Source organism: Microtus oregoni, unplaced genomic scaffold, assembly GCF_018167655.1.
Source record: "Microtus oregoni isolate MIOR12 unplaced genomic scaffold, Mior012 000032F_ref0000030, whole genome shotgun sequence".
NCBI classification, from domain to species: domain Eukaryota; kingdom Metazoa; phylum Chordata; class Mammalia; order Rodentia; family Cricetidae; genus Microtus; species Microtus oregoni.
Window position 1 is genome coordinate 27688228 of NW_024543091.1, and position 23792 is coordinate 27712019.

Below are 23792 nucleotides of genomic sequence, written 5' to 3' on the forward strand. Positions count from 1 at the left end.
TATACAACATTCTGCCTCCATGTATGCCCACATGCCAGAGGAGGGCGCCAGATCTCATTACAGATGTTTGTGAGCCACCATGTGGTTGCTGGGAATTGAACTCATAACCTCTGGAAGAGCAGACGGTGCTCTAAACCACTGAGCCATCTCTCCAGCTCCTATTTTTCCTTTCTTAAATATGTCACACCATTCTAGCCCTTGTTCCTCTGCAGGTGAATGGGATATTTCCTCTGGCTTGTCTCTTGACTCCAGTTCTCCAAGTTTTTGGGTATTTTTTTTTTGTAGTTTGAATATGATATGCTAAGATGAGCGCTGGTTGTTATCTAGTGTGTTTATGCTGCTGTGCCCTCGTCGAGGTTCCTGAATCTTCGATTTGTTGTCTGCCACTAATTTTGGGAAATTCTTTATCATTATTACCTCATTAATATTCTCTTTATGTGCCTGGATGCTTCTGATTATGTGATAGGCATTGTGTTGGAAAAATATTTTTAGAAATAATTGGAGGTTGGGGGAGGTTAGTATTTTCTTCTCCAGAATGAACTTACATTTGTTTCTGGAAGGCATCCAGAATCTCTATCAGTTTGAGATAATCAAACTAAATTTTAGTGATTAAGATGACTCAAAGCTGAGCGATTGATCTATTTCCAACTCACTCGCTTTGGGACTTTTGAGTAGAGAGTTTTTTAGGGTATGTGTGTGTGTGTGATGTGCACTCATATGTATGTGCAGATGTGTGCACCCCTGTGTGTGCATGCAGAGGCCAACAGAGGATGTCATGTGTCCTGCTCTATCCTTATTACCTTGAGACAGGTTTCTCATGGACTCTTGCCCTGCATTGGCAGCAGGGAAGCCCAGTGATTCGCTTGCCCCCAATTCCTCCACAGTCTGGGATTATAACCACGTCTATGGCCATGACTAGCCCTTAAAACAAACAAGCACGGGTGCTGGGGATTCCCACTCAGGTCCTCATGCTTGTACAGCAAGCACTTCTATCCACTGAGATAGATATCTCCCCAACTCCAGAGGATGCTTTCTGAACCTGAGACTACAACTTCTAATTCCCATTCCTAAGGCATTATCTAAAGTGTTTTCCAGAAAATGCTTATCCAGAATTGGCAGTTGTGCCCAGAGTGGAACATTGTCCCAAATGCTAGACTTTTAATGCTGGATCTTGGTCTTTCTCAGATCTCCTCTGAGTCATTTCTCACAGCGTTTCATTGTTCCAGTGTTTCCGAGCCTTTCCAACCATCTCCAGGGGCAGACCTGTTCCCAGTCACCTACTCTATAAAGATGAGAGGTAATAATAGGCTTATATATTTTTAATTTTTAAAATTTTCTTTTTCTTTTTCTTATGCATATGGATGTTTTGCCTGCATGAATGTCTATGTACCACAAGCGTGTCTGGCGTCTTTGGAAACCAGGAGAGATCTTTGGATTCCCTGGGACTGGACTTACAAACAGTTGTTAGCAACCATTTGGACGCTGGGAATTAAACCCAGGTCCTCTGAAAGAACAGCCAGTACTATGAACCTCTAAACTATCTCCCCAACCTCAAGGCTTAAATTTTGAAAGTTGTTTACCTTTTAAATCCTGGATTAAGGTGTGTATGTATGTATTTATATTAAGGTGCATATGTATGTATTTATATTAAGGTGTGTATGGATGGATTTATATTAAGATGTGTATGGATGTATATTTTGCTTAAATTTCTAGAAGCTCAAGGTGTTTGAACCAGGTACAAGCACAGAGCCGAGGTGGTTGAGATTTTTAAGTTCTCTTCTTACTTCAGTGAAGATGCAGTTTAAGTCTTGTTTTTAAATTCATCTCTTTGTTCTATGTTATTTTCATAGGAGAAGTAGCAAGACTAAACAATGGTTTCTAACATTATTCCACAAGAATCAGAAAGAATTAGAAGTCCCCATGCTAATTTTCGATGTAATCTCTAATTATTTCAGTGTCTGTGTATGGATAAGCTCTTGACTAGGTTTTTTTTTTTTTTTTTTTTTTTTTCGAGACAGGGTTTCTCTGTGGTTTTGGAGCCTGTCCTGAAACTAGCTCTTGTAGACCAGTCTGGTCTCGAACTCACAGAGATCCACCTGCCTCTGCCTCCCGAGTGCTGGGATTAAAGGCGTGTGCCACCACCCCCCGGCTTGACTAGGTTTTATATCCTGTTTTTTGAGTTATTTTATTCCAGAACCAAAACCCTTGTCATGAATTAAAGGTATCTATCTATCTATCCATTTATCTATCTAGAGACAGGATCTCACTGTGTATTCTGGATGGTCCAGAGCTCGGGATGTAGATCAGGTTGGCTTCAAACCCACAGAGATTTGTCTGCCTCTGACTCCCAAGTGCTGGAATTAAGGTGTGCACTTAATCTTATGCCCATCTATTCATTTGTTTTATTTATTTATTTATTTTTGTAGCCCAGAAAGACCTCATACTTACTCTGTTGCTGAGCCTGGCCTTGACCTCCTGATCCTACTGCCTCCACCTCCGGAAGTGCTGAGATTAAAGACACATACCATACCCAGCCTTCTAATGACTCAATATTTGGCATTGTCCTGGCAATATTTTGCATAATTATTGTGCGTACTGGCCATTAAGAATAGATAATGGCCATAAAACCTGTGTGTGAACCAGGCATATTGGTATGTAATTCTAAACTTGGGAAGCAGAAAAAGAGGATCATGAGTGGTTTAAGATCAGTGTAGGCTAACCAGTGAGTTCAATACTAGCCTGGACTACATTGAACCCATGTCCAACAAAAAAAACAAAACAAAACTATGTGTCTATATGTATATACATACATGTATATAATCTTGACATTTTGGTTGTGAGACTAACCTTTAATGGCTGAACTACCTCTCCAGCCCCTGTATATATAATTTGTATGAGAGTAGCCGAAGATACGAAGAAGATAAATATGAGATAATTAAGAAATCTATATACTGAGTCAGGTGGTGGTGGTGGCACACGCCTTTTATCCCAACACTCGGAGGCAGAGGCCAGCCTGGTTTACTGGACAGGACAGGATCCAAAGCTACAGAGAAACCTTGTCTCGAAAAAACGAAACAAAACAAAACAAAAAAGGAAAATGTGTATTGAGCTGGCCTTGGAGTGGCGGGCACTAGGCACTAGGGAGGCAGGGGCAGGAGGAGCTCTGAGTGAATTCAAAGTCAGCCTGGTCTATAGAGCAAGCTGCAGGACAGATAAGGTTACACAGAGAAACCCTGTCTGGACACACACACACAATGTACTGTCTGGTTATCAACTCAATTCTATAGTGCAATTTTTTTCTTTCCTTGAAAATAGACTTTGTTAATCTTGGCTTTTTCTTCTTTTTTGTTTTGTTTTTTTGAGACAGGGTTTCTCTGGGATTAAAGGCATGCACCATTACCACCCAGTAACACATCTGGGTTTTGTTTGTTTGTTTATTTGTTTTGCTTTGAGACAGGGTCTCATGTAGGCCAGAATGCCATCAAATTCATCATATAGGCAAGGATGAGTGTACTTCTGAGCCTCCTGCCTCGTACACCTCCCGAGGGTTGGGGTTACAGTGTGGTACATCTCTTGGCTTCTTTTATCTGTACTACACTTATTCTTTTTTGATTGTTTGTTTGCTCGTTTTTTTGTTCCGATGTTTATCTAGATTTACATAACTCAGAAATTTGCATTTTGATATTGTATGCCCATGGTGAGGAAGTGTCACCTCTTTTGCTTAAGCCAGTTTCTTTCCTCGTAAACAACATGGGTAGAGTGATAGATAGGAAATGACACTTCAAGGCAGGTATTCTCTAGAAGCAGGAAACTGACATTCCATGCTGAGTGAACAGCAATCGAGATTTCTTAGTGGTTAAGAGCACGTGCTGCTCTTCCAGAGCACCTGGGTTCAGATCCCAGCTCACGAGAGGAGGCTCACAACCTCCGGTATCCATTGCAGGGTATCTAATGCTCCCTTCTGTCTTCCATGGGCACCTGCACTCAAATACACAAAACCACACATATATACATAATTAAATTGAAAAACTATTTTCTAGAAGACTTGAGCCAAGTGCATCCAATAGGATGCTAGTCTAAGTTTAAGTGAAGTGTGTGTTAAGTCTGAACAAAGATGGGGCAGTGTAGAGGAATAAATGGATCTAGGAATTGTTGACGTAGAATGGAAACACTGATGAAAATTGGGATGGAAAAAATTAAACATGATTTCCAAATTTCTTTCTTTCTTTCTTTCTTTCTTTTTCTGAGACTGGGTTTCTTTCTTTCTTTCTTTCTTTCTTTCTTTCTTTCTTTCTTTTTTTCTGAGACTGGGTTTCTCTGTTTAGTCTTGGCTGTCCTGTAACTTATTCTGTAGACCAGGCTGGCCTTGAACTTTAGGAGGGGGAGGAGAGGAGAGGGAGGAGCCAAGGGAGTGGGGAGAGGAGAAAACTAGAGGTTTCGTGCCCGTAATTCCAATACTCACAGGCTAGAGCAAGAGGACTGTTATGAGTTCAAGAGTCACCTGGGCTACATAGTGAGTTCCAAGGAAGAGCAATGAAGAATCTGTCTGCTTCCATCTTAGTCTTAAAAGCTGTCTTACAGTAAAGACAAGGTTCACTCCTGTTTAGGACTCCGTCTCTCAAGGATTGCTCTATGCCCCACCTGTAATCTTAATTACAAATGATTCTGTACTGCACTTAACTACAAGTGTTCCAGGAACAGTAATCTTGTTTTTGTTTCAAAAACATTGTTTGTGGGACTGGAGAGGTGGCTCAGTGGTTAAGAGCATTGCCTGCTCTTCCAAAGGTCCTGAGTTCAATTTCCGGCAACCACATGGTGGCTCACAACCATCCGGAATGAGGTCTGGTGCCCTCTTCTGGCCTGCAGGCATGCACACAGACAGAATATTGTATACTAAATAAATAAATATTTAAAAAAAAACATTGTTTGTAACCACCTTGCAATCCTACCTTTGTTTCAAAAGATTTTATGCCCACCTATGACTACCTTGTTATGCCCATGCTGTAACCACGTCACTGTTTCAGGAGGTTGTTAGCGGGAACTGCTGTGCTTATGTTCTGCTCCTGTAACTCTATTTTGCCTGACAAATTCCCCATTTGGAAACTCCCTACCCCAGAGCTATAAAAACCTTGTCTTCTTCACAGCCAATGCTGACCTCTTGAATCCCACCTCAGGGCAACTCCTGCACACAAATAAAAAAAAACTTGCTTTAATTAATTTGGCCATGATGATTTGGGTCAGTGGTTTTTTTCCCCTCCCATCTTTGGGATGAACAGGAGGAGGGAGGAAAAGGAGAGAGGGGCAAGGGGAGGAGGGAAATCCCTCAGTTCCAGTATTATTGGATGGACATTATTAAAACAGTGGTGGAGGATAGGAAGGAATGACAGAAACAGCAGAACACAAAAGAAAGAATATCAAAGTAAACTGTCAAGTAAGATTTTTCAAGAGGGAGGAGTAAAACAATTCAAAATACAAATCCGGGTCGTAAGATATACTGCTTATTTATTGAAATGTGTCCTGACTTTAACATGTAGCTGTCCCAGCCTTATTGAGAAAGGCTCTGGATGGGACTGATGCCAGATCACAAATGCTACAGGACATTGTAGTGTCCTGGAGCATGATGGGAAGGGAAATGGGAATACAAGTCAGAGCAAACTAGAAAAGCAGGTCTGAAAGACTTTAACTCTTCCACTAGAGAAAGATGGGGCATGTGGTGGTAGGGGAAGCTGGGGCTTAACCTAGGAAGAAGCCACATACATATTCAACTCCCTAGTACTGCACACACTGAGCATTGTGGTTCATAATTGGGATCCCAGCATACAGGATGTAGAGGGTATAGAAGATCCAAAGTTCTTGAGGCCAGTCTGGGATATGTGAGATCCTATCATGAATAAATATATTAACAAATAGACAAGTAAATAAGCCAGAAACAAATTTGACTCAAGCTAAGATGTAGCAGAGAGGCCAGCAAAGTGGGTGTGTCATGTGTGGCGTCCAGGCAAGTAGACACCTGATGTAGTGTCAGACGGTGACCGGTGGTGGCATAGTAGAGGGTAGAATTGAGCTCGGAGCTCTGTTCTCTAAGCAAATGCTGACTCAGATAATCTGTATAATCATAGCGAGTCATGTAATTTTTCTGTCTGTCCCTGTTATGGCTTTCAACTTGAAAGGATCTAAACTCACCCTGAGACAGGCCTCTGGGTATACCTGGGGCTGAGTGTTTAGATTATGTCAGTTTCTGGGTACCTCCTGTGAAGGATACCTTGATTAGGCTAGCTGCAGTGAGAAGACTCACTTTAAATGTAGGTGTCACCATCCCCTAGGCTGAAGCCCTGGATCACAGAAGACAGAGAAGGCTGAACACTAGCATCCACCCCTCTTAGCTTCCTCACTGCAGATACACTGTAGCCAGCTGCCTCAAGGTGTCCACCACAGTGGACTATAACTTCAAACTATGAGCCAAGATAAACCCCTTAGTATGGTGCTTTTGTCAAGATGTTTAATCACAACAGGAAAAGGAGGATAATATTGATACACCTACATCAATAACAGAATGGGATGCAATAACACCTACTATTGTGGTGGGTGGGCCTTCTGGGCGAGCATTTTGCAACTAAGTTACATCTTTAGCTCTACATCTACTGCTGAGCACTCAACACTGGACTCAGCCAGCACAGAAGTGACACTTTGTTGCCCAGCTGAGTGTCCAAGAATCCTGACTTTCAGAAACTAGATAAACATCAGCAGTGTCTTCTGAATTTCTCCATTCAAAGATCCTTTTTTTGGTGATAACTTATTAAGGTAACCGACCACCCGCTCTCGTTCACACACTTGGTTACACACCAGCAAAGTGGAGGAGCTCCTCCTCCTCTTCCAGTGTCTGCTTGTTGGCAGCTCTGCCTCTTTTACACCCTTTTGGGATTTCTAAGATTTCCCTTTGTAATCTGCTAAAAAGTGATCCATAAACAATTTATTAGTAGGATGGGTGTGGAAACTCCTTCAGCCAACAGCCTTTAGGATACCAACCTATTTTGGGAGTGGCCTCGTGTACTTTAAGTGCAGATGAAAAGTGTGTGGCCTTTTATTTTCTGTTGGACTCAGTTCCAGTTCCCAATGCACACAGACAACTGTGGATCACTACCCTTACTGTGGGTTTATCCCCAAATAAATAAACTTTGTTATACTCCATTCTGGGCCATTGTGGAACTATTTGATACTACTACAATTTGGTGCCCAACATGGGACAATGTAATCCACATAAAGCCCACGAAAGCTTAAAAAATAAAGGACGGTGCACCCCTTTTCATCTGCATTTATAGTACATGAGAGCATGCCCAAAGTGGGCTGGTATCTTAAAGGCTACTGGCTGAAGGAGTACTCACAACAGTGATGCATGCCTGCACTCCCAGAACTCAGGACATGCAGGGACGATGGTCGGGATTTCCAAGTTACATAGTGAATTAAGATCAGCCTGAGTTACATCAGATCTTGTATCAAATTATATATTTTTTGGTTTTATTTTAGACAAGGTTTCTCTATGTAGCCCTGGCTGTCCTGGAACTCACTCTGTAAATCAGGCTTGCCTCAAACTTAGAGCTCTGCCTGCCTCTGCCTCCTAAGGATGGAGATCAAAGGTGTGTGCCACCACCACCCAGCTCAAATTTTCAAGAAAAAAAAAATCACAGTTATGTATCAGACACTGCAGAGAAAATGTGATTTAAGTCAAATTCTGGGATGTAATTTTGGAGAAGGGAATAGGATTGAAAAGAGACATACTTAATGTTTCTTATTTTTAAAATGTTTATTACATTGTGAATTGTATACACGCGTGCTCATGAGCCACAGAATTCATGAAGTCAGGGGACAACTTGCAGGAGTTAGCTTGCTCCTTTTAAGTCAATCCGCCACGTAAGCCCTGGGGATTGAACTCAGGTTCTCAGGCTTAGTGGCAAGCATCTGTACCCACTGAGCCATCTCAGCAGCCCCATGTTTCTACTTTTTAAAACAGACAGCCTGGGCTCCGGATGTAGGGTATGGGTCGGTGGCAGAGCACTTACTTAACATGTGCAAGCTGTGAGTTCAATTCCCAAGCATCGCAGGAACAGGAACAGGAGGTGACGCTGAGGTGTTGGAGTGCTCCATGTTAACAGCAGTATAGGAAAGGACGCGAATTTTCAGCCGATCAGAGTTTATTTGTAAAGAAAAAACAATTTTACTTAACAAAGCATCCAATTTTGATTTTCAAGGTAATAAAAAAACCACACAAACAAAAACAACGACACACATGCTTGCTATGCCAGATCATCTGGACCATGGCTCAGGTTAACCTCAGAAGATAATGATAAAAATGACATAGATCCAGATTTCACAGGTGCTAGGAATATTAGATGGCATGTCTCATACGAATACAGAACACTTTCCCCTTTTCTTCTCAGTTACTGACTTCCCACACACTTCAATGGTCTAGAAGTTTCTTAGTGCTAAGGTGGCACCTGTGCCCACAAGCCCTGATGAAACATCCCTCCAATGATCCACTGACGTGCACTTGAAGACACTGGGGACACCAGATTATCCGTCCTGGAAGGTGCACAGCTGGCCAAGTGCTCTCTCTTCAATTACTCTGTTTTTATTCTGGAACCTCTGATACCTCCTTTGATTCAGGGGAGTGGCAGGGAGTCCAGGATGACTGGTGCCAGCAGGCCACTATGGGTACTTCTCTGCCCCCTGGTGGTTGCATCAAGAATCCTAGCAAGCCCAATTCTGTGCACTGCACATATTGGCGGCTGGCCCTAGACCACTGTCTCTGGCCTCAGGACAGTTTGAGGTCTGACAATCTTCAGATAAATGCCCTCAGGAACACTGGACATAGCAGCAACTGGGAAGGCTGGGGAAAAGCATGTCCTGCCTTGTCTTGACCAAGCTACACTGGCTTTTGAACATTAAAGAAAATGTTTCAGAGAGACTAAAAAGTCAAACTTAGTTCCAAAACCTGTTCTCATGGCTTCTTCCTTCACTGACTCGCAACAGTGCTTGCTTTTTCCCTTAACATTGGCCAAAAAAAGTAGGAAAACCAGAGGTGTGGGAGAGGGCAGGGGCATTTAAAGTTCATCAACACTGTTTTTGTTACTGGAGTTGTCAGGCGAGAGCCTGGGGGCTGGCAGCCCTAATAGATTTCAGCCTCTTGTCCTCAACAGACCAAACAGAAGCAGAAAGGTTTATTCAGTGTGCAACAAAGCGTCCTCAGCCTTCTCCTTCTCCCAGTATGACACCATTGGAGGAATCCCAATTTGTGGTAGATTGTCTCAGGACGCTGATACCTGGCTAGGGTGTGTGTGTGTGTGTGTGTGTGTGTGTGTGTGTGTGTGTGTGCGCGCGCATGCATGTGTAAGGGTGGCAGCTGCATTTAATCTCAGCACTCAGGAAGCAGAGGCAGGTGAATCTCTATGAGCTCCAGGCCATCCAAGGCTACATGGTGAGACTCTTGTCTCAAAAAAGGAGAAAAAAAAATAAGGGAGGGGTGGAGAGGTGGCCCATCAGTTGAGAGCGCTTGCTGTTCTTGCAGAGAACTCACATAGTGACTCAAACTGCCCATCGCTTCAGTTCCAGAACACACAATTCAGAGGTGTGTGTGAGCAAAACTCATATACATAAAGTCTATAAAACAAACTAATGGGAAAGAGGTGATACAGAAGGAAGGTATCAAGTGTCTGTATTTTCATTCCTGCCTGTATGATTCCATTTCTGCAGAGTCCTTGTCAGGAAGCACCTCTCAAGCTTCTGCGTAAGAGGTAAAAGAGTTCCTTTGGTGTAACTGAAGCCTTAGCTTATGGTTCTCCAGGTTAGAACCCCAGGCTTGGCAAAGTGGGGCTGTGAAAATTTCCTAAGAATTTGTTCTGGCAGAAGGTGCTCACTCTATTTCTATAGACATGGCATGACAGAAGATTCTAGTGGCCAATCAGGTTCCCAAAGAACCTGACTGAGAGACTGAAGGTTAGCCGTTAAGGGCCAAGTTTGGCTTAGATTACCTCTCAGCCCTGCCTTCCAAAAGCTTCAATCCAGTACACTGGAAGAGGACACCTGGAACCTGCAGACCAGGCAAAGGGACTGCAACCAGCAGGGGGCAGCCTGAGTCCGCAGCAAGACAATTCCTCTTGGAGAACACCAGCTCACACAGGTGAAAGACCCTCCTCCAGGAACATAGACTTGACCCCAGGGCTTTACTTTCCAACCAGCTGTGTCATCCACTCCACGAGGCTTTGGGCTGAAAACCAGGACAGAGGAGTGAGCAGCTGTCTGCATTACTCTGGATTTGCTCAGGGATTCCAGAAACAAGTCCTCTAGATTTGGCACCTTGCTGGGAGTGGTGGTGCACATGGTAATCTCACGATTTGGGAGGCAGAAGGCTTAGAAGTTCCAAAATATACATACCAAGTTCAAGACTAGCCTGGCTTTCATGAAGCTCTGTCTCAAAACAAAAAGAGAAAAGAAAAATGCAACACTTTATCACAGTGCCTGAACCAAAGTATCTGTTCAACACAGGAAACCCGAAGGAGACTACACCAGAGGTTTCTGGAGCCCTTGCCACTGCCTGGAATTCCTCTTCGTTCCTATAGCATCTTCTGGCATATACAGAACCCTTGGAAATGACACAAAATGAAGTGACCTTTCTGAGGACAGAAGTGTGGCTGTGACGTGGCACCTTCAACCTGTGCGACCATCCAGGCGCAGTCCTGTGTCTAACCCTCGGGCCTGCTTATCTCCCTCAGCTAGAAGCAGAAGGCTAGGCTGGCTGTCCCTGAGGCCCATTCATGATCCTTTTTGCTCTTTACACAAGCAACCCAAGCTGATTAGAGAAAATGCCACATCACTCTTTATTGAACACCAGTGCCAGCACCATCCTCCTTCTCTCTAGTCACAGGGGCACAGGGGCACATGGGCAAGGGGCTCTAGCCCCTGGCTGGTAGACAGTGTAAGCCTGGCCCCGTGACTGTTCTCTTAGGGCCAGCATTCTCCTGGGTGCTCAGTGCTGTTGGTCACGGCTGCTCAAACTCCTGCTCACAGTAGCCTATACTGATGGGCTGGGCCTGGACCCCTCGCCTGTAAAAGGACACAGAAAATGAAGGTGAGTAATTCCACCTTGGACCATAGCAAGACCTTCTGCACAATAACCACAAGCCCCTTCCTCATTTTAGTGAGTCTCAAAATATTACTGTACCCAAATCTTCCTTTTTCTATCCTGCAGGTCTCTACTCCCCAATCCCCCCAAAACTAATTATGATAGAAAAGAGGTCAGGGCCTGAGGGGTGTCTGATGCTCTTGGCCCACTTGGATGTCCACTCCTGCTTCTAATATTCTACAAGAACAGCAGTGGAGACTGTCCTTTGTCTCGGACCCAAGTACTAAGAACTGAGCTAGGGACCTCCAAGCACATCTCCATTATTATCAAATGAACATGCTTAGAGATAACAAAACATTTCAGAGTCACCAGTGTCTGCAAGACTCTCAGCCCAGACGCCTCCTCTGTACTAGGCCATGTTTTTAGGTTATAAAGACCCAGTCAATAATTGAACCAAGGAAATGACTGCTTACACATGCCCACAGCCAAAGGAGGTGAAGGCATTCATGAGAGCCCATCAGCGCTGACAGGTTCAATACTTGCTTTTTGCTGACTTTGAGCAAAGTACTTAGGAGATATATGTGCCTAAAATGGGGACACAATTTCCCTACCTGCTGGACTGTGACACAAACTCAATGGGGTGGAGCCTGTCAAGAACAGTGCCTGGCACAATAAGTTTCCCAGAGTTTCAGCTCTTATTCTTTTCTTCTCAGTTTGGGTTCCTGAACCTCAGATCCGCCCACAGCCTGCTTACCTCAGCAGCTCACAGCGGAAATGCGACAAACGGCTAAAGGCAAAGTCCATATCAGTTGTCAGGTTGCTGCTCCACAGTCTCTCGGCAATAGCACCAGCTCTCGGCCTATGGGAAGGAGTGCACAGCAGATTGGGCCCCACACATCCTCCTTCCCAGACTAGCTCAAGGCAGAGAGACGTGAATGACACCTTGTTCAATGACAAGAGCAAGGCAGAGGCTCTAACTCAGTTCCAAGGCTCAGCTCCACCCTCATTAGAACCATCCTCATTAGCATGCAGTCAGTGATCCCAAGCTCCTCCTCTCTCAAAGACACAGGAATAAGGTAAGCCTTAAAAGCAGGGATGGCTGAGGAGCTACCTTAACTTGGTATACCCAACCACATTTGGGGAGGCTACTGAGGAAATGACCTCACTCTTCCAGAACCGGATCCCAAGCGAGTACCCCGTGTTCTTTACGGTATGTGTGAAGCTGAGACAGTGGCCATTCTCCTGCACACCTAATGCTTACTGGAGGTACACACAGGAGACAGGAGCCTCGAATGCAGAGAAGTAGCGTCTCAATGCCCTTCTGCTGGCAGGCTGAAGGGAGTGAGCCTGTGAGGTTCACAGAAGCCCAGCCCTCAAGCCTGACCTCTCTCTGCCCTCCTGGCCTCGCCCCAAAATACTTACCAGAGCCTGGGGACCAGGTTTGTGCTGTCCACATACTCTCCCCACATACAGGCCTCCCCTCCAATAACTAGAGCCTTCTGTTCAGGGGTACCTGAGGGAAAACAACAAAGGGTGTGTGTAGGGGTGTGGGGGGGTGTCACTTTCAACCATCCTTTCAGTGTGGCCTCCTCAGACAGGCCATTTCATTTCCTAAATTGCCATGTGCTGCCCTGCTTCTCTTAACTTCCACCCTGCACCTCAACCCAGACTCTTGGTCAGCCAAGAGAGTACCCTGCTCTCACCATGAAATGCCAGGGGCTCCACTTTGTACATGTTCTTCCAGTCAGGGCCATATGTTACACGGTTCAGGTACCAGGGAGCAGAGAGCAGGGCCCGGAAGCCGGCCTTAGTGATCTGTTCCATCTCCTTCATGTACTCTACCGGTACCTCTTCCCGCCATACCTGTATGATTGTGTCTGGTCGAACCTGCCATGAAAGGTCAAAGGGCAGTCATGATAGGGACCGCAGAAGATTCTTGAGGTTCATTCTTATGCAAGACACCTGGGCCAAGGGGAGTATGTTCTTGTTTCCTAAGCAGCAAAGGATGCTGCTTCTGTGACTCCAGTCACTCATCTCACACACACCCTGAGGTGTTCCCTCTGACAGAGCTCCCTGATGCTTCCCTCCCAGGCCCACTGCAGCTTCCTGCATAAATGGAAGTAGTAATTACTTGGTGAGAACTGAGGGGAAAAGCAGTGGGGCCCAAGCAAGGAAAAAGTCACCCCACTCAAGATTCAGAAGATTCATGCCTATAAACTGCACATAAGGCCTCAGGAATCCAAGCAGCCACAGTTAGGTAAGAGGTTCTGACTCTAAAAGCCCGGTGGTCACACCCTAGCTCTTTTAGAGAGTCAGAGAGCAATGGCACCCAGTTCTCTGACCAGGGAGATGGAGACAGGGGCGCCTCTTCTCTGACCCTGGCTCACCTTCACTTTATTATCAAACACTTCCTGCCACACCACATAGCCCTTGTCATAATCAGAGACGATGTCCAGCAGCCTGGAGAGGAGACGAACATCAGCAAAGTGTCACCTGGCCGTGTGTGCAGCCCTCGAGGTGCCAAGCAGGCTGGGCCTATCCCTGACTGGGCGTTCCCTTCTCTGAGTCTACCATCTGACCATTCTAAGCCTGAACGGAGAGGATAAGGGAACCTCTGGGGGCAGGGGCTGACCATCCCCCACAGGAGGTGACTCTTAGTGCGCCCCACCCTCCTTCCTTCCTCACGTCTGGATGTAGAAGGACTCCAGCTGCTTGAAGTCAGTAAAGCCCTTTTTCTTCATGAACGCCTGGATATTGGGGTTGGATCTCCTGAGTAGCAAAAGAAAAAAGATTAGTTCTTTCATCATCCTGAAATCATGACAACTTACAGATTAGGCACCCGGCAACTTCCCCTTCACCTAAACTACTGAAACCACCAGAGACAGCAGAAGTCCTCCAGTGAAGGCAAGGCTACATGAAGCTGTGATGAACCACGGACACAGAGACAAACTCTCAGGGAGAGGACACCTTCCATCCACACCAAAACCCAAGGCTAAACAGGAGCTGTAGCACGCTGGACATGGTTTCCCCCTCTGCTGTTCTAGCTGGACACAGAGCTGATGACCTGTGACCCGCTGCAGGTTCCTTGTCCTACAGTGTCTGTTTTGTTTCCATGTGCTTCTCGTTATGTTCCCAAAAGACAAGCTATTTTCTCAGACACAACTCTGGGGCCAACTTCTCAGAAGCCCCTTGGCTTCTTTTGAGCTCTACAGATCTGAGAGTTTGGATTTTATGAGTTAACATTAATTAGGTCTTATCACTTAATTAATCTTGACTTCATAATAAACTAATTTTTTAAGATTTAAGATTTTTTTTTCTTTATCAGTATGTATATGCATGTGTGCAGGGTCCCCCAGGGTCCCTCAGAGGCCATAAGAGGTCAGATCCCTTAGATCTATATACAGGCATTTGTGAGCTGCCTCCTTACAGATCAGTAAGTGCTCTGTAGCCTGTACTAGACTTATTTCACATCCCAGCCACAGTTTCTCCTCCCTCTTCTCCTCTCAATCCTACCCACCCCAATGCCTCCTCTGTTCCCACCTCCCAATCCACTTCTCCTTCATTTCCATTTAGGAAAGGGCAGGTCTCCCATGAGTATCAACAAAACATGGCATATCAAGTTGCAGTAAGATTAAGTCCCTCCCCTTATCTGTGCTAGACTTTTTAATTATTTATTTTATATGTATAGGAATACTCTACCTGCACACATGCCTTTATGATAGAAGAAGGCATCAGATTCCACTAAAGATGGTGGTGAGCCACCATGTGGTTGCTGGGAATTGAATTCAAGACCTCAGGAAGAACAGCCAGTGCCCTTAGCTGCTGAGCCATCTCTCCAGCCCCTGTACTAGACTCTTGATTAGACTATTTTAAGCTTTGTAAGTAGGAATTATTTTTCTTTTTTTTAATATTTATTTATTTACTCATTATGTATACAGTGTTCTGTCTGCCTGTATGCCTGCAGGCCAGAAGAGGGCACCAGACCTCATTACAGATGGTTGTGAGCCACCATGTGGTTGCCGGGAATTGAACTCAGGACCTTTGGAAGAGCAGGCAATGCTCTTAACTGCTGAGCCATCTCTCCAGCCCCGGAATTATTTTTCTTTAGCCCCCATTTTTCCAAGATAGTTATGGGCTCAGAATGAGTATATCCATAAATACCTCAGGGATGTGAGAAAGTTGAAGGGTTCACACTAACAGCCTTGGTAGTCACACAGGGCCTCTCTCTGGGCTAAGACACGGCTCCCTCAGTAGATAGTCCCTAAGTAGTGGCAGTAGGCCCATAATGCTGCCCTATATTCCTGAGTAACCCACCCTCAGGCTGGTGCAGGAAGTCCAAAAGGCTCCTACCAGCAGGTGAAGTCTACTTCATCTCCTCCCAGGTGAAGATAAAAGTCCGGGAAGACAGAGCTGATCTCCAAGAAGAATGTGCTCATGAAGTCATAAGTACTGTTGAGACTGGGGTTCACGGGTCCAAAGGTGCCAGAGGGATGGGATCCAGAGTAGCAAGGAGTTAATAACCCAGGGACACCTAAGTTAACAGAGAACCCACACAAGTGTTACAAATACAGACTCCCATGTATACTGCTCCTACACATGAGGCCCTTAGGTTATAGAGTAGATGTCTGTGTTCATCCACACAGGTATCACCCAGCACTCACAGTAACAACCTGTTTAGTCACAATCAAATAAATACAAATCTAGCTGCCATCAGAGATGGAGGCGAGGTTATAGGCACATAACTACTCATGTGTACTCCTGACCCGATACCTGTCTTCCAGCATAAATCACCCAGGTCCTCGAGGTCGCTATTCTCTAGTGGCTCTCAGCAACAAAGCAAGGGAAATGGCTCACTGCACACACTGACAATCTAGCTCCTGCCTCCCAGCTCCACATTTCCTGATGGGTGTCTCTGGGTTGGGAGGCTTTCTGCTTCTGGCTGAGGCCAGGTAGCAGCCTTTTTCAATCTTCCCGAGAGTACAAAGTAATGGTGACCTCTGGGGGCCAGCCCCAACTTCTTTGTTTTTTTTTGTTTTTGTTTTTTAAATTGAGGCAGGGTTTTTCTGTGTAGTCCTAGCATGCATTCTATGGACCAGGCTGGATTCAAATTCAGGGACCCACCTGCCTCTGCCTCCTGAGTGCTGGGATAAAAGTTGTGCCTCCCCACCCCCTAAATTCTTTCATACAGATTCCACCCTGGTGATCAAATTCCTCAGTATCTACTCTAAGGTACAAGAAACTCACAACAGTGTCTGGGTAACATCTTCCCCTTTGTTGAGGGGGTAGAAGCCTGGGTATAGTTATTAGCCTCAGGCTGGATTTGTGGGCTTCTAAGGGTTGGGTTTACAGCTATGTACCAAAATGCCTAGCCTCTTCTCTCTCTGATTCATCTGTTTCATGTGTATGGGTGTTTTGTCTGTATATGCATCTGCACGTCAGAGCCCATACAACCACTGTTACAGATCTTTATTAGCTGCCACGTGGGTGCTGGGAATTGAACCCAGGACTTCTGGAAGAGCAACCAGCTCTTTTAACTGCTAAGACATTATCTCTCCAGCCCCATTTGCCCATATTTTAATAGTAAAAGTGCTCTCCTCTGCACAAATTAAATATTTCCTAGGAGCTGCCACAGAAGGAAGACTGGGGCACCCTTGGGAACGGCATGGGTAGCAGGAGCTAGGATGAAGACAGTACTGCTAGACTCAGTCAGGTCATCTGCTTGCTTGGCAGCGGGAAAGAACTTCCTCTAAGCAGTTGATGGAGAACAGTTTCCCCAGGGCTAAGGCAGGACATGTGACATATAAGAGCCAACACTCTGGAGCCCCTCTCTGGGCAGACCCATCCAAATGCAGCGTTATTCTTACCTGGCCCCCAGGACAAAGTGTGACCAGGAGTGTCAAATTCTGCCAGCACACGGATACCCCGAAGCCGTGCATATTCAATGACCTCCTTCACATCCTGTGATGTATAGATGTGGGTGACAGGGTTGTAGGACCCCTGAAAGACAGAAGAAACCCTTCGGATTCTCATTCCCTGTGAACACTTGTCGACAGCCCATGTGTACTGGGGACTTCTTCAAGGGTCTTTATCATAATTTCCCCAAAATTAAGGCATCTGCCTCTCTCTTTTGGAGTGTGAGCATGACCCAGGGAGACATCAGGTGTGTCCCATATGACTTCTTATTTTCTAAGACGGGCACCGTGGTGGTGTGAATAAGAATGGTCAACACAGGGTCATAGATGGAAGGTGTGGTCACCAGGGAGTGGCACTATTAGGTGTTGGCCTTGTTGGAGGAAGTGTGTCACTTGAGGTGGGCTTTGAGGTTTCGGAAGCTTAAGCTGGGCCCAGTGGCTCTCACTCTTCCAGCTGCCTGTGGATCTCGATATAGAACTCTCAGGTTACTTCTCCAGCACCACGTGTGCCTGCATGTGCCACGATTCCCATCATGATGACAACAGAATAAACCTCTAAACTATACGCAAGCCCCAACTGAGTACTTTTCTTTATAAGAGTTGCCATGGTTGCTGGGTGATGGTAGAACATACCTTTAATCCCAGCACTCAAGAGGCAGAAGCAGTTGGATCTCTGTGAGTTCAAGGCCAAACTGGTCTACACAGCTAGTTCCAGGACAGTCAGGGCAACATAGAGAAACCCTGTCTGGAGAATGCTGTAGTAATGGTATCTCTTCACAACCACAGAACAATGACTAAGACAGGGTCACTCACTGAACCCAAAACTCACCAGTAAGCTCCAGGGTTCCACCTATTTTGGCTTCCCCCCTCCCCATTCTCTACCCTCACCCAGGGCTAGGGATCTGAATTCGGGTTCTCGTGTTGCTCAGCAGACACTTTACTGACTTACCTATCTCCCCAGTGCCACATCTACTGTTTCATCTGAGCATTATAAGGTCAATGAGATAAACAACAAAGAATGATGTCCATTTAATAGAATGTATGTAAATAACACATCAAAAACCAAAACCAGGAGGTATTATCTCCTGACGGTTTCAAAACAAATTAATGTGTGAACTTGAGTCCTTGGGCCTGATTCTGAAGTATCCTTTGCTTGGGGACGAGAACCACTGCTTTTGAGAATCTGGAAGCTGTTCGGTAGAGCAAATCCTACCTTTCTGGTGAGCACCGGGAAAGTGAAGCTCTCATATGGGAAGGAAGAGTCGTCTACCAGGTGCCAGTGGAACACGTTGAATTTATTGTATGCCATGACGTCCTGGAGGTCAGAGCACAGATAGTGAGCCCTAAACTGGCAGACTGCTCTACACATAATAGCAAACTCAACCTTCCTTAAGCTCCAGGGACTTACTTATAGGGACTCTAAGTCAGATCTTCCTGTGGGAAAGCAGGTTAGAGCCCACTGACATTTCCTCTCTCCCAGATGAATTCTGGCCACACTGTGAGAAGAGTTGCAGCCGCTGCAGAACTCTCTTTTCTTTCAAAAGTCCTCATATATCTCAGAGCAACATGTCCTCCTGCCATCTCTGTGATCTGACTGGAGGCCTGCTGGGAACTCCTCAGCAGCCATATCACTTAACTCCCAGAAGCCAAGGCTGACATATATGTAGCTCCCTTAGTCCCAAAGGGACAAAGAAAAAGGCAGTCAGCCAGGCGGGGGTGGTGCACGCCTTTAATCCCAGCACTCGGTAGGCAGAGGCAGGCGGATCTCTGTGAGTTCGAGACCAGCCTGGTCTACAAGAGCTAGTTCCAGGACAGGCTCCAAAGCTACAGAGAAATCCTGTCTCAAAAAACAAAAAACAAAACAAAACAAAAACAAATGAATGAACGAACGAACAATAGAAAGAAAGAAAAAGAAAGAAAGAAAGAAAAAGAAAAGGAAAAAGGTAGCCACATGAGCTGCCTGCCCATCAAATCCAGGAGCATTAGGAAGTTCCACCGCAAAAGCTTTAGTATAAATTTTCCTATACTAGTGACTTGATTAAACTGCAGTCAGCTTTTCTTAGCAAGAGAAACCAACCTCCAAAACAGTAAAAGCAGCACTGTAACCAAACCACTCTTATCCTGGAGTATGCAGTCTTCTACACTTTTCCCAGGGGCTCACATAGTTACACACAGACACCCTCCCACCTCCCACCCACCTACCCCTGTGCTAAAGATTTTATTTATATGAGCGTTGTAGCTGTATGTACACCTTTATGACAGAAGAGGGCATCAGATTCCACTATAAATGGTTGTGAGCCACTGTGTGATTGCTTGCAGTCCAACTCATGACATCTGAAAGAGCAGCCAGTACTTTTAACTGCTGAGTCATCTTTCCAGTCCTAGACATCCTCTCTTTTATTTAGGAATATGACATATATTATCCCTTGCCCCATTACCCCAGAACCAATACTTGAAATGAAGAAGGCCTTAAGGCCTGGTTACCAGTGTGTCCAGGATGGTAGACAATGGCAGGTAATGGCGAGATGTATCCAGCAGTACGCCCCGGTGAGGAAAGCGGGGAAAATCTTTAACCTTCGTCTTGTTGATAAAGAACTGCATGGATCAAACATTAAATGCTTCAGGATTCAAAGGGAGCTTATCACGGTAACAGAAGAATTAGAGGGACTCTCCCAAGATCCCCAAAAGTCCATGTGTGAATGTTCTCCAAAGCAACTATCCTGTCCTTCTCACCAACCTCCCTGCATCAAAACCCACAACTGTCCCATGCCAACTAAACACAAGCATTCCATGAACTACTCGGTCTACATATTGGATCTTCCCCAAGCTAGCAGGTTTACTGTTTTCAAAGCAATGTGGCATCAAGGTAATTACTAAGTGACCCACATTATAGTATCTCTACACAGACCAAATCTATCAACCCTTATCTCTTCCAGTACTCCCACTGCGGCAATCTGGAGCCATCAAGACTCTAAAGCAAGACATGATAGATTTTGGAGGAAATCCCAAAGCCCTCTTGGAGAATCCATACTCACTGTTCCCTCAGCTGATTTCCAAACGAGCTGACTGAAAGTCTCCAGACCTGCAGAGAGGGGAGAGGCAAAATTAAGACCCAGGGAGTAAAAGCGATGCATCCACTGAGAAAAGGGGACCCAGTGTGCTGCTCTTCCCATCTCCCAGTGGACTGTGAAGAAAGAATCACAACACTGAAGTTGTATCTCTAACTGGGCCTCTTCAGTATCTGAGGGGGAGACCCAGCTGCTGGAGGCTGAGGTATGAGAGATGCAACTGCAACAGCCTTAGAGTCTGCAAAGCCCAAGCACAGGTACACTGAGTTCAGAGTATTACATGTTCTCAACAGCTTGGGTCCTACTTCAGGAAACTCAACAGAGGTTCCACAAAAAAAGTCCCCAGATTTCAAAATAGAAGGCTCCACAAGACCTCAGTGTTTAGGCAGAACCTGGCTTGAAGCACATTACTGTGTATTGTTTGGGCCTCTCTCCACTTGGAGTGGGAGCTCAAATGCTCTATACCTGAAGCCTTGCACCTTTTGTGCAAGAAAACAGAGGACAGAGTGGGGTGGGGTTTTACTCCAAAGAATACAGGTCAGGCATTGGAATGACATAAACTCAAGTGTGCTTCCCTTGGCCCCCAAGAGCTGGTATTACAGGCATGAGCCACCACGCCTAGCTTTTTTTTTCTTTTTCAAGACAGAATTTCTCTGTAGCTTTGGGGTGGCAGAGGCAGGCAGATCTCTGCAAGTTCAAGGCCAATCTGGTCTACAAGAGCCAGTTCCAGGACAGCCTCCAAAGCTACAGTGAAACCCTGTCTCAAAAAATCAAAACAAACAAACATGTGCGCCACCAACGCCTGGCACCCAGTTTTTCTTTTTTTCCTCTCTCTTAAAGAGATGGCTGGTCTACCTCAATTGCCCAGAATGACCTTGAACTCCTGGGCGCAATCTTCCTGCTTTAGTCCCCTCAATAGTTGGGACTATCAGCATGCACTACCAGCATGCCTGGGTTAGCTTTACTTCTTGAAGTCTTTGCAATCACGTACTGAGTGAGCAGGACAGTGTCTGTGGCAGGGTCCTATCTCCCGTTGCCATATGTGCTGCTATGCTCTGCCAAGTATTAGAGTTATGCACAGCTGCAAACTGAGGAACTACTCCAACAGCCCTCTTTATTTCCTACGTGGGGTATTCACTGTCACCTCCTACCCCACCTGCTTACCTCGGAGTGCGCCCCAGACAGTCTCAGAGGCGAGTAAACACTGGTCATCATTTATGGTTAGGGTGTCTGAAATGACAAGTGAGACTAGATCAGGTATTCTATTTTAATCTCTGAACAAGCAAGCAAGCAAACAGGAACGAGGATGGGTAAAATGCCTGCAATCACAAGGAATCTGAGTTTGGGTTTTCAGTACTCCTATAAAAGCCAGACACTGTAGCACATGTAACCGATGTGCTGGGGATGGGACAAGCAGATCCCAGGAGCTCACTAGCCAGCCAGTTTAGTGAAATGACGAGCCCCAAACTCAAGAGAGACACTTTAAAGAAACATCAGGTGGAGAGTAACTGAAGATTTCATTTGCACATACACAAGTATACATACACCCACAAGAACACACTGCACACAACCATATGAACAAACATACATATTTCACACATACAAATGACTAAATCAGTCATCAACACCACCACCCAGCAGGGTGGATACCACACTGGTTCTGGAGGCCTGGCAGATGATACACGTGGTTTAAGCTAGGCAGGGTCTCCTGCAAAGCTCCACCCAACTTGCAGGTTAGTTTCCCCACCAGAACCTTGAGATCCTTCCTATCAGCTTTTAGCTGAAAAGTATGACGTTGACTTAAGTAAAGGGAGCTGGAAGGCCTGCAGAGTCCAGTCCAGCGTGCAACACTGACAACCCCTCTGCAGCCATCTTGCATTGCCTTTCCTCCAGACCTCAGCCAGTTCATTCAAGAATCTGAGGCAGATTCCAGGACTGAGATGTTCACACTGGAGACTTCTAAGTCCCAAATCTATTGTTCAGGGACATGAATCTCAGGACTAAGGACTTAGATTCAGTGTAGTATAAATGACCCCAAATTTCCTCCCCCAGTATAAGGTGTCCTGAGGAAAAAAAAAAAGCAAAGTGTTCATATTTTCTCCTACCAACCTTTTTTCTCTTTTTCAAGACAGGGTTTCTTTATGTCGCCCTGGCTGTCCTGGTACTCTCTTTGTAGACCTGGCCTGCCGCTGTCTCCCAAGCGCTAGGATTAAAGGTATGTGCCACCATGCCTGGATATGTGTCCACATTTCTTGATCAGTCCCCTGTTCAGTCCAGAAGGCAAAGAACACACCCCTGGGACTCAGTGAAGAGTCTGTGTGACATTTTCTGTGGCTCTTGACACTTTCTGAGCCCCGTCCCTAATCAGCAGCAGCTTAGCCAGGAAAGCCGGAAAGACAGTCTCAGACAAGAGCTTGTTTTGAAGACAAGGAGCATGGTGGTACTTACAGTTTTCTACCGACTCCAAGTTAGGAAACTCGTTACAATCAGCTGTGACGACGGAGACAACCAGAACGTTCTTCCCCAAAGTCTGCTGTTTTCCTGTGAAGACAGATAATGCTCAGTGGGCTGGCCTGCCCCAGAGCCAGCAGGGTAACTCAGCTCTCCACACAGGTCCCTAGCACTCTCCCCTCTGAAAGGGAAAGGAGGACAGAGCTTTTACCCTTGGCACTGGCCCTGTCTGGTCATGTTTAGCCTTCAGTCTGCTTGTGTTCCCACTTCCCCCAGCAGCCTGCTCTGACCCTGTCTAAAGAAGCTGGCAGCTATCCTTAACCAGGGCTCTCCGTTTCTAGCTACTGGTATTGCCCCAAGCACGATTCCAAGATCCCAACAACGGCTTCTCATGAGACACAGCTGGAGAACACCTGGGTGTGCAGCGCCCGCTGAGTGGCAGCCTCCGAGACTGCTGGAAGGCTGCGATGCACATCAGCATCACAGGACTCAATTATAGTTTTGCTCCTCTCCAATCATTTTTCCATGATCAATTTATTTGTCTGTTTTGAAACAGAATCTTGCTATGTAGCCCTAGCTGGCTCTGAACGCGCTACACGTAGACAAGGCTGGTCCCAAACTTGTGGCAATCCTTTTGCCTCTGCCTCCTGAGGGTGCGGGTTAGAGTTATGAATTATAGCTATAAAGCTCCCATACCTAAAGTCCATACCCGGATTTGTTTTTCATGAAAAGGAGGTCTACTCTCTGCTGTATATCCTTACCTCACTGTATGCAGTGCTGCTCTTCAAAGCTCCGGGTAAAGGCGTTCCCATTTGTTAAAGCCCACGAGGTGAGGGACAGGTGGGACTGGAGACCGGAGGGCCCCATGAGAGTGGGTCTCACATGAGGAAACTATGCCCTCCGTGAAGGTTAGTGGCCACCAGCCCATCCTGCTTCCTTCCACTCTTGTCCCTTTTGCTCATAAAGGCAAAAGCCATCCTGCGTTAGTCACATACTCTGGAATGATGCTCTACAGGCTCCAGGCCATGCAGATAAAAATGCCAAGGCCAAAATACTACACATTTACGCATTTCTCTTCTTTTTCCAACCTTCTCTGTGAATTTCAGTGTAGTAATATGAGCCGCGGGGCTGCGTCCCCAGCACCCCAGCCGCCTGCTAGCTTATGCCCGAAATAACAACACACAAACTGTATTCATTTAAACACTGCTTGGCCCATTTCTATCTAGCCTCTTCTAGGCTAATTCT

The 23792-nt window shown here is 45.8% G+C and overlaps 1 protein-coding gene across 1 annotated transcript in view; it reads right to left on the bottom strand.

The window, feature by feature from the left end:
- Positions 1-10847: 10847 nt before the first annotated feature.
- Positions 10848-23792, bottom strand: part of Hexa (hexosaminidase subunit alpha) — a 29533-nt gene continuing 16588 nt past the window's right edge. Inside the window, exons 2-14 of the mRNA XM_041679593.1 lie at positions 22545-22637; positions 21261-21326; positions 20064-20110; positions 19513-19623; positions 18242-18343; positions 16981-17113; positions 15467-15647; positions 13802-13885; positions 13504-13576; positions 12820-13003; positions 12539-12629; positions 11871-11975; positions 10848-11097 (exon numbers count right to left, since the gene is read on the bottom strand). Coding sequence (XP_041535527.1) covers positions 11034-11097; positions 11871-11975; positions 12539-12629; positions 12820-13003; positions 13504-13576; positions 13802-13885; positions 15467-15647; positions 16981-17113; positions 18242-18343; positions 19513-19623; positions 20064-20110; positions 21261-21326; positions 22545-22637 — 1334 coding nt within the window. The 3' untranslated portion in view covers positions 10848-11033. The remainder of the gene's footprint in view (positions 11098-11870; positions 11976-12538; positions 12630-12819; positions 13004-13503; positions 13577-13801; positions 13886-15466; positions 15648-16980; positions 17114-18241; positions 18344-19512; positions 19624-20063; positions 20111-21260; positions 21327-22544; positions 22638-23792) is intronic.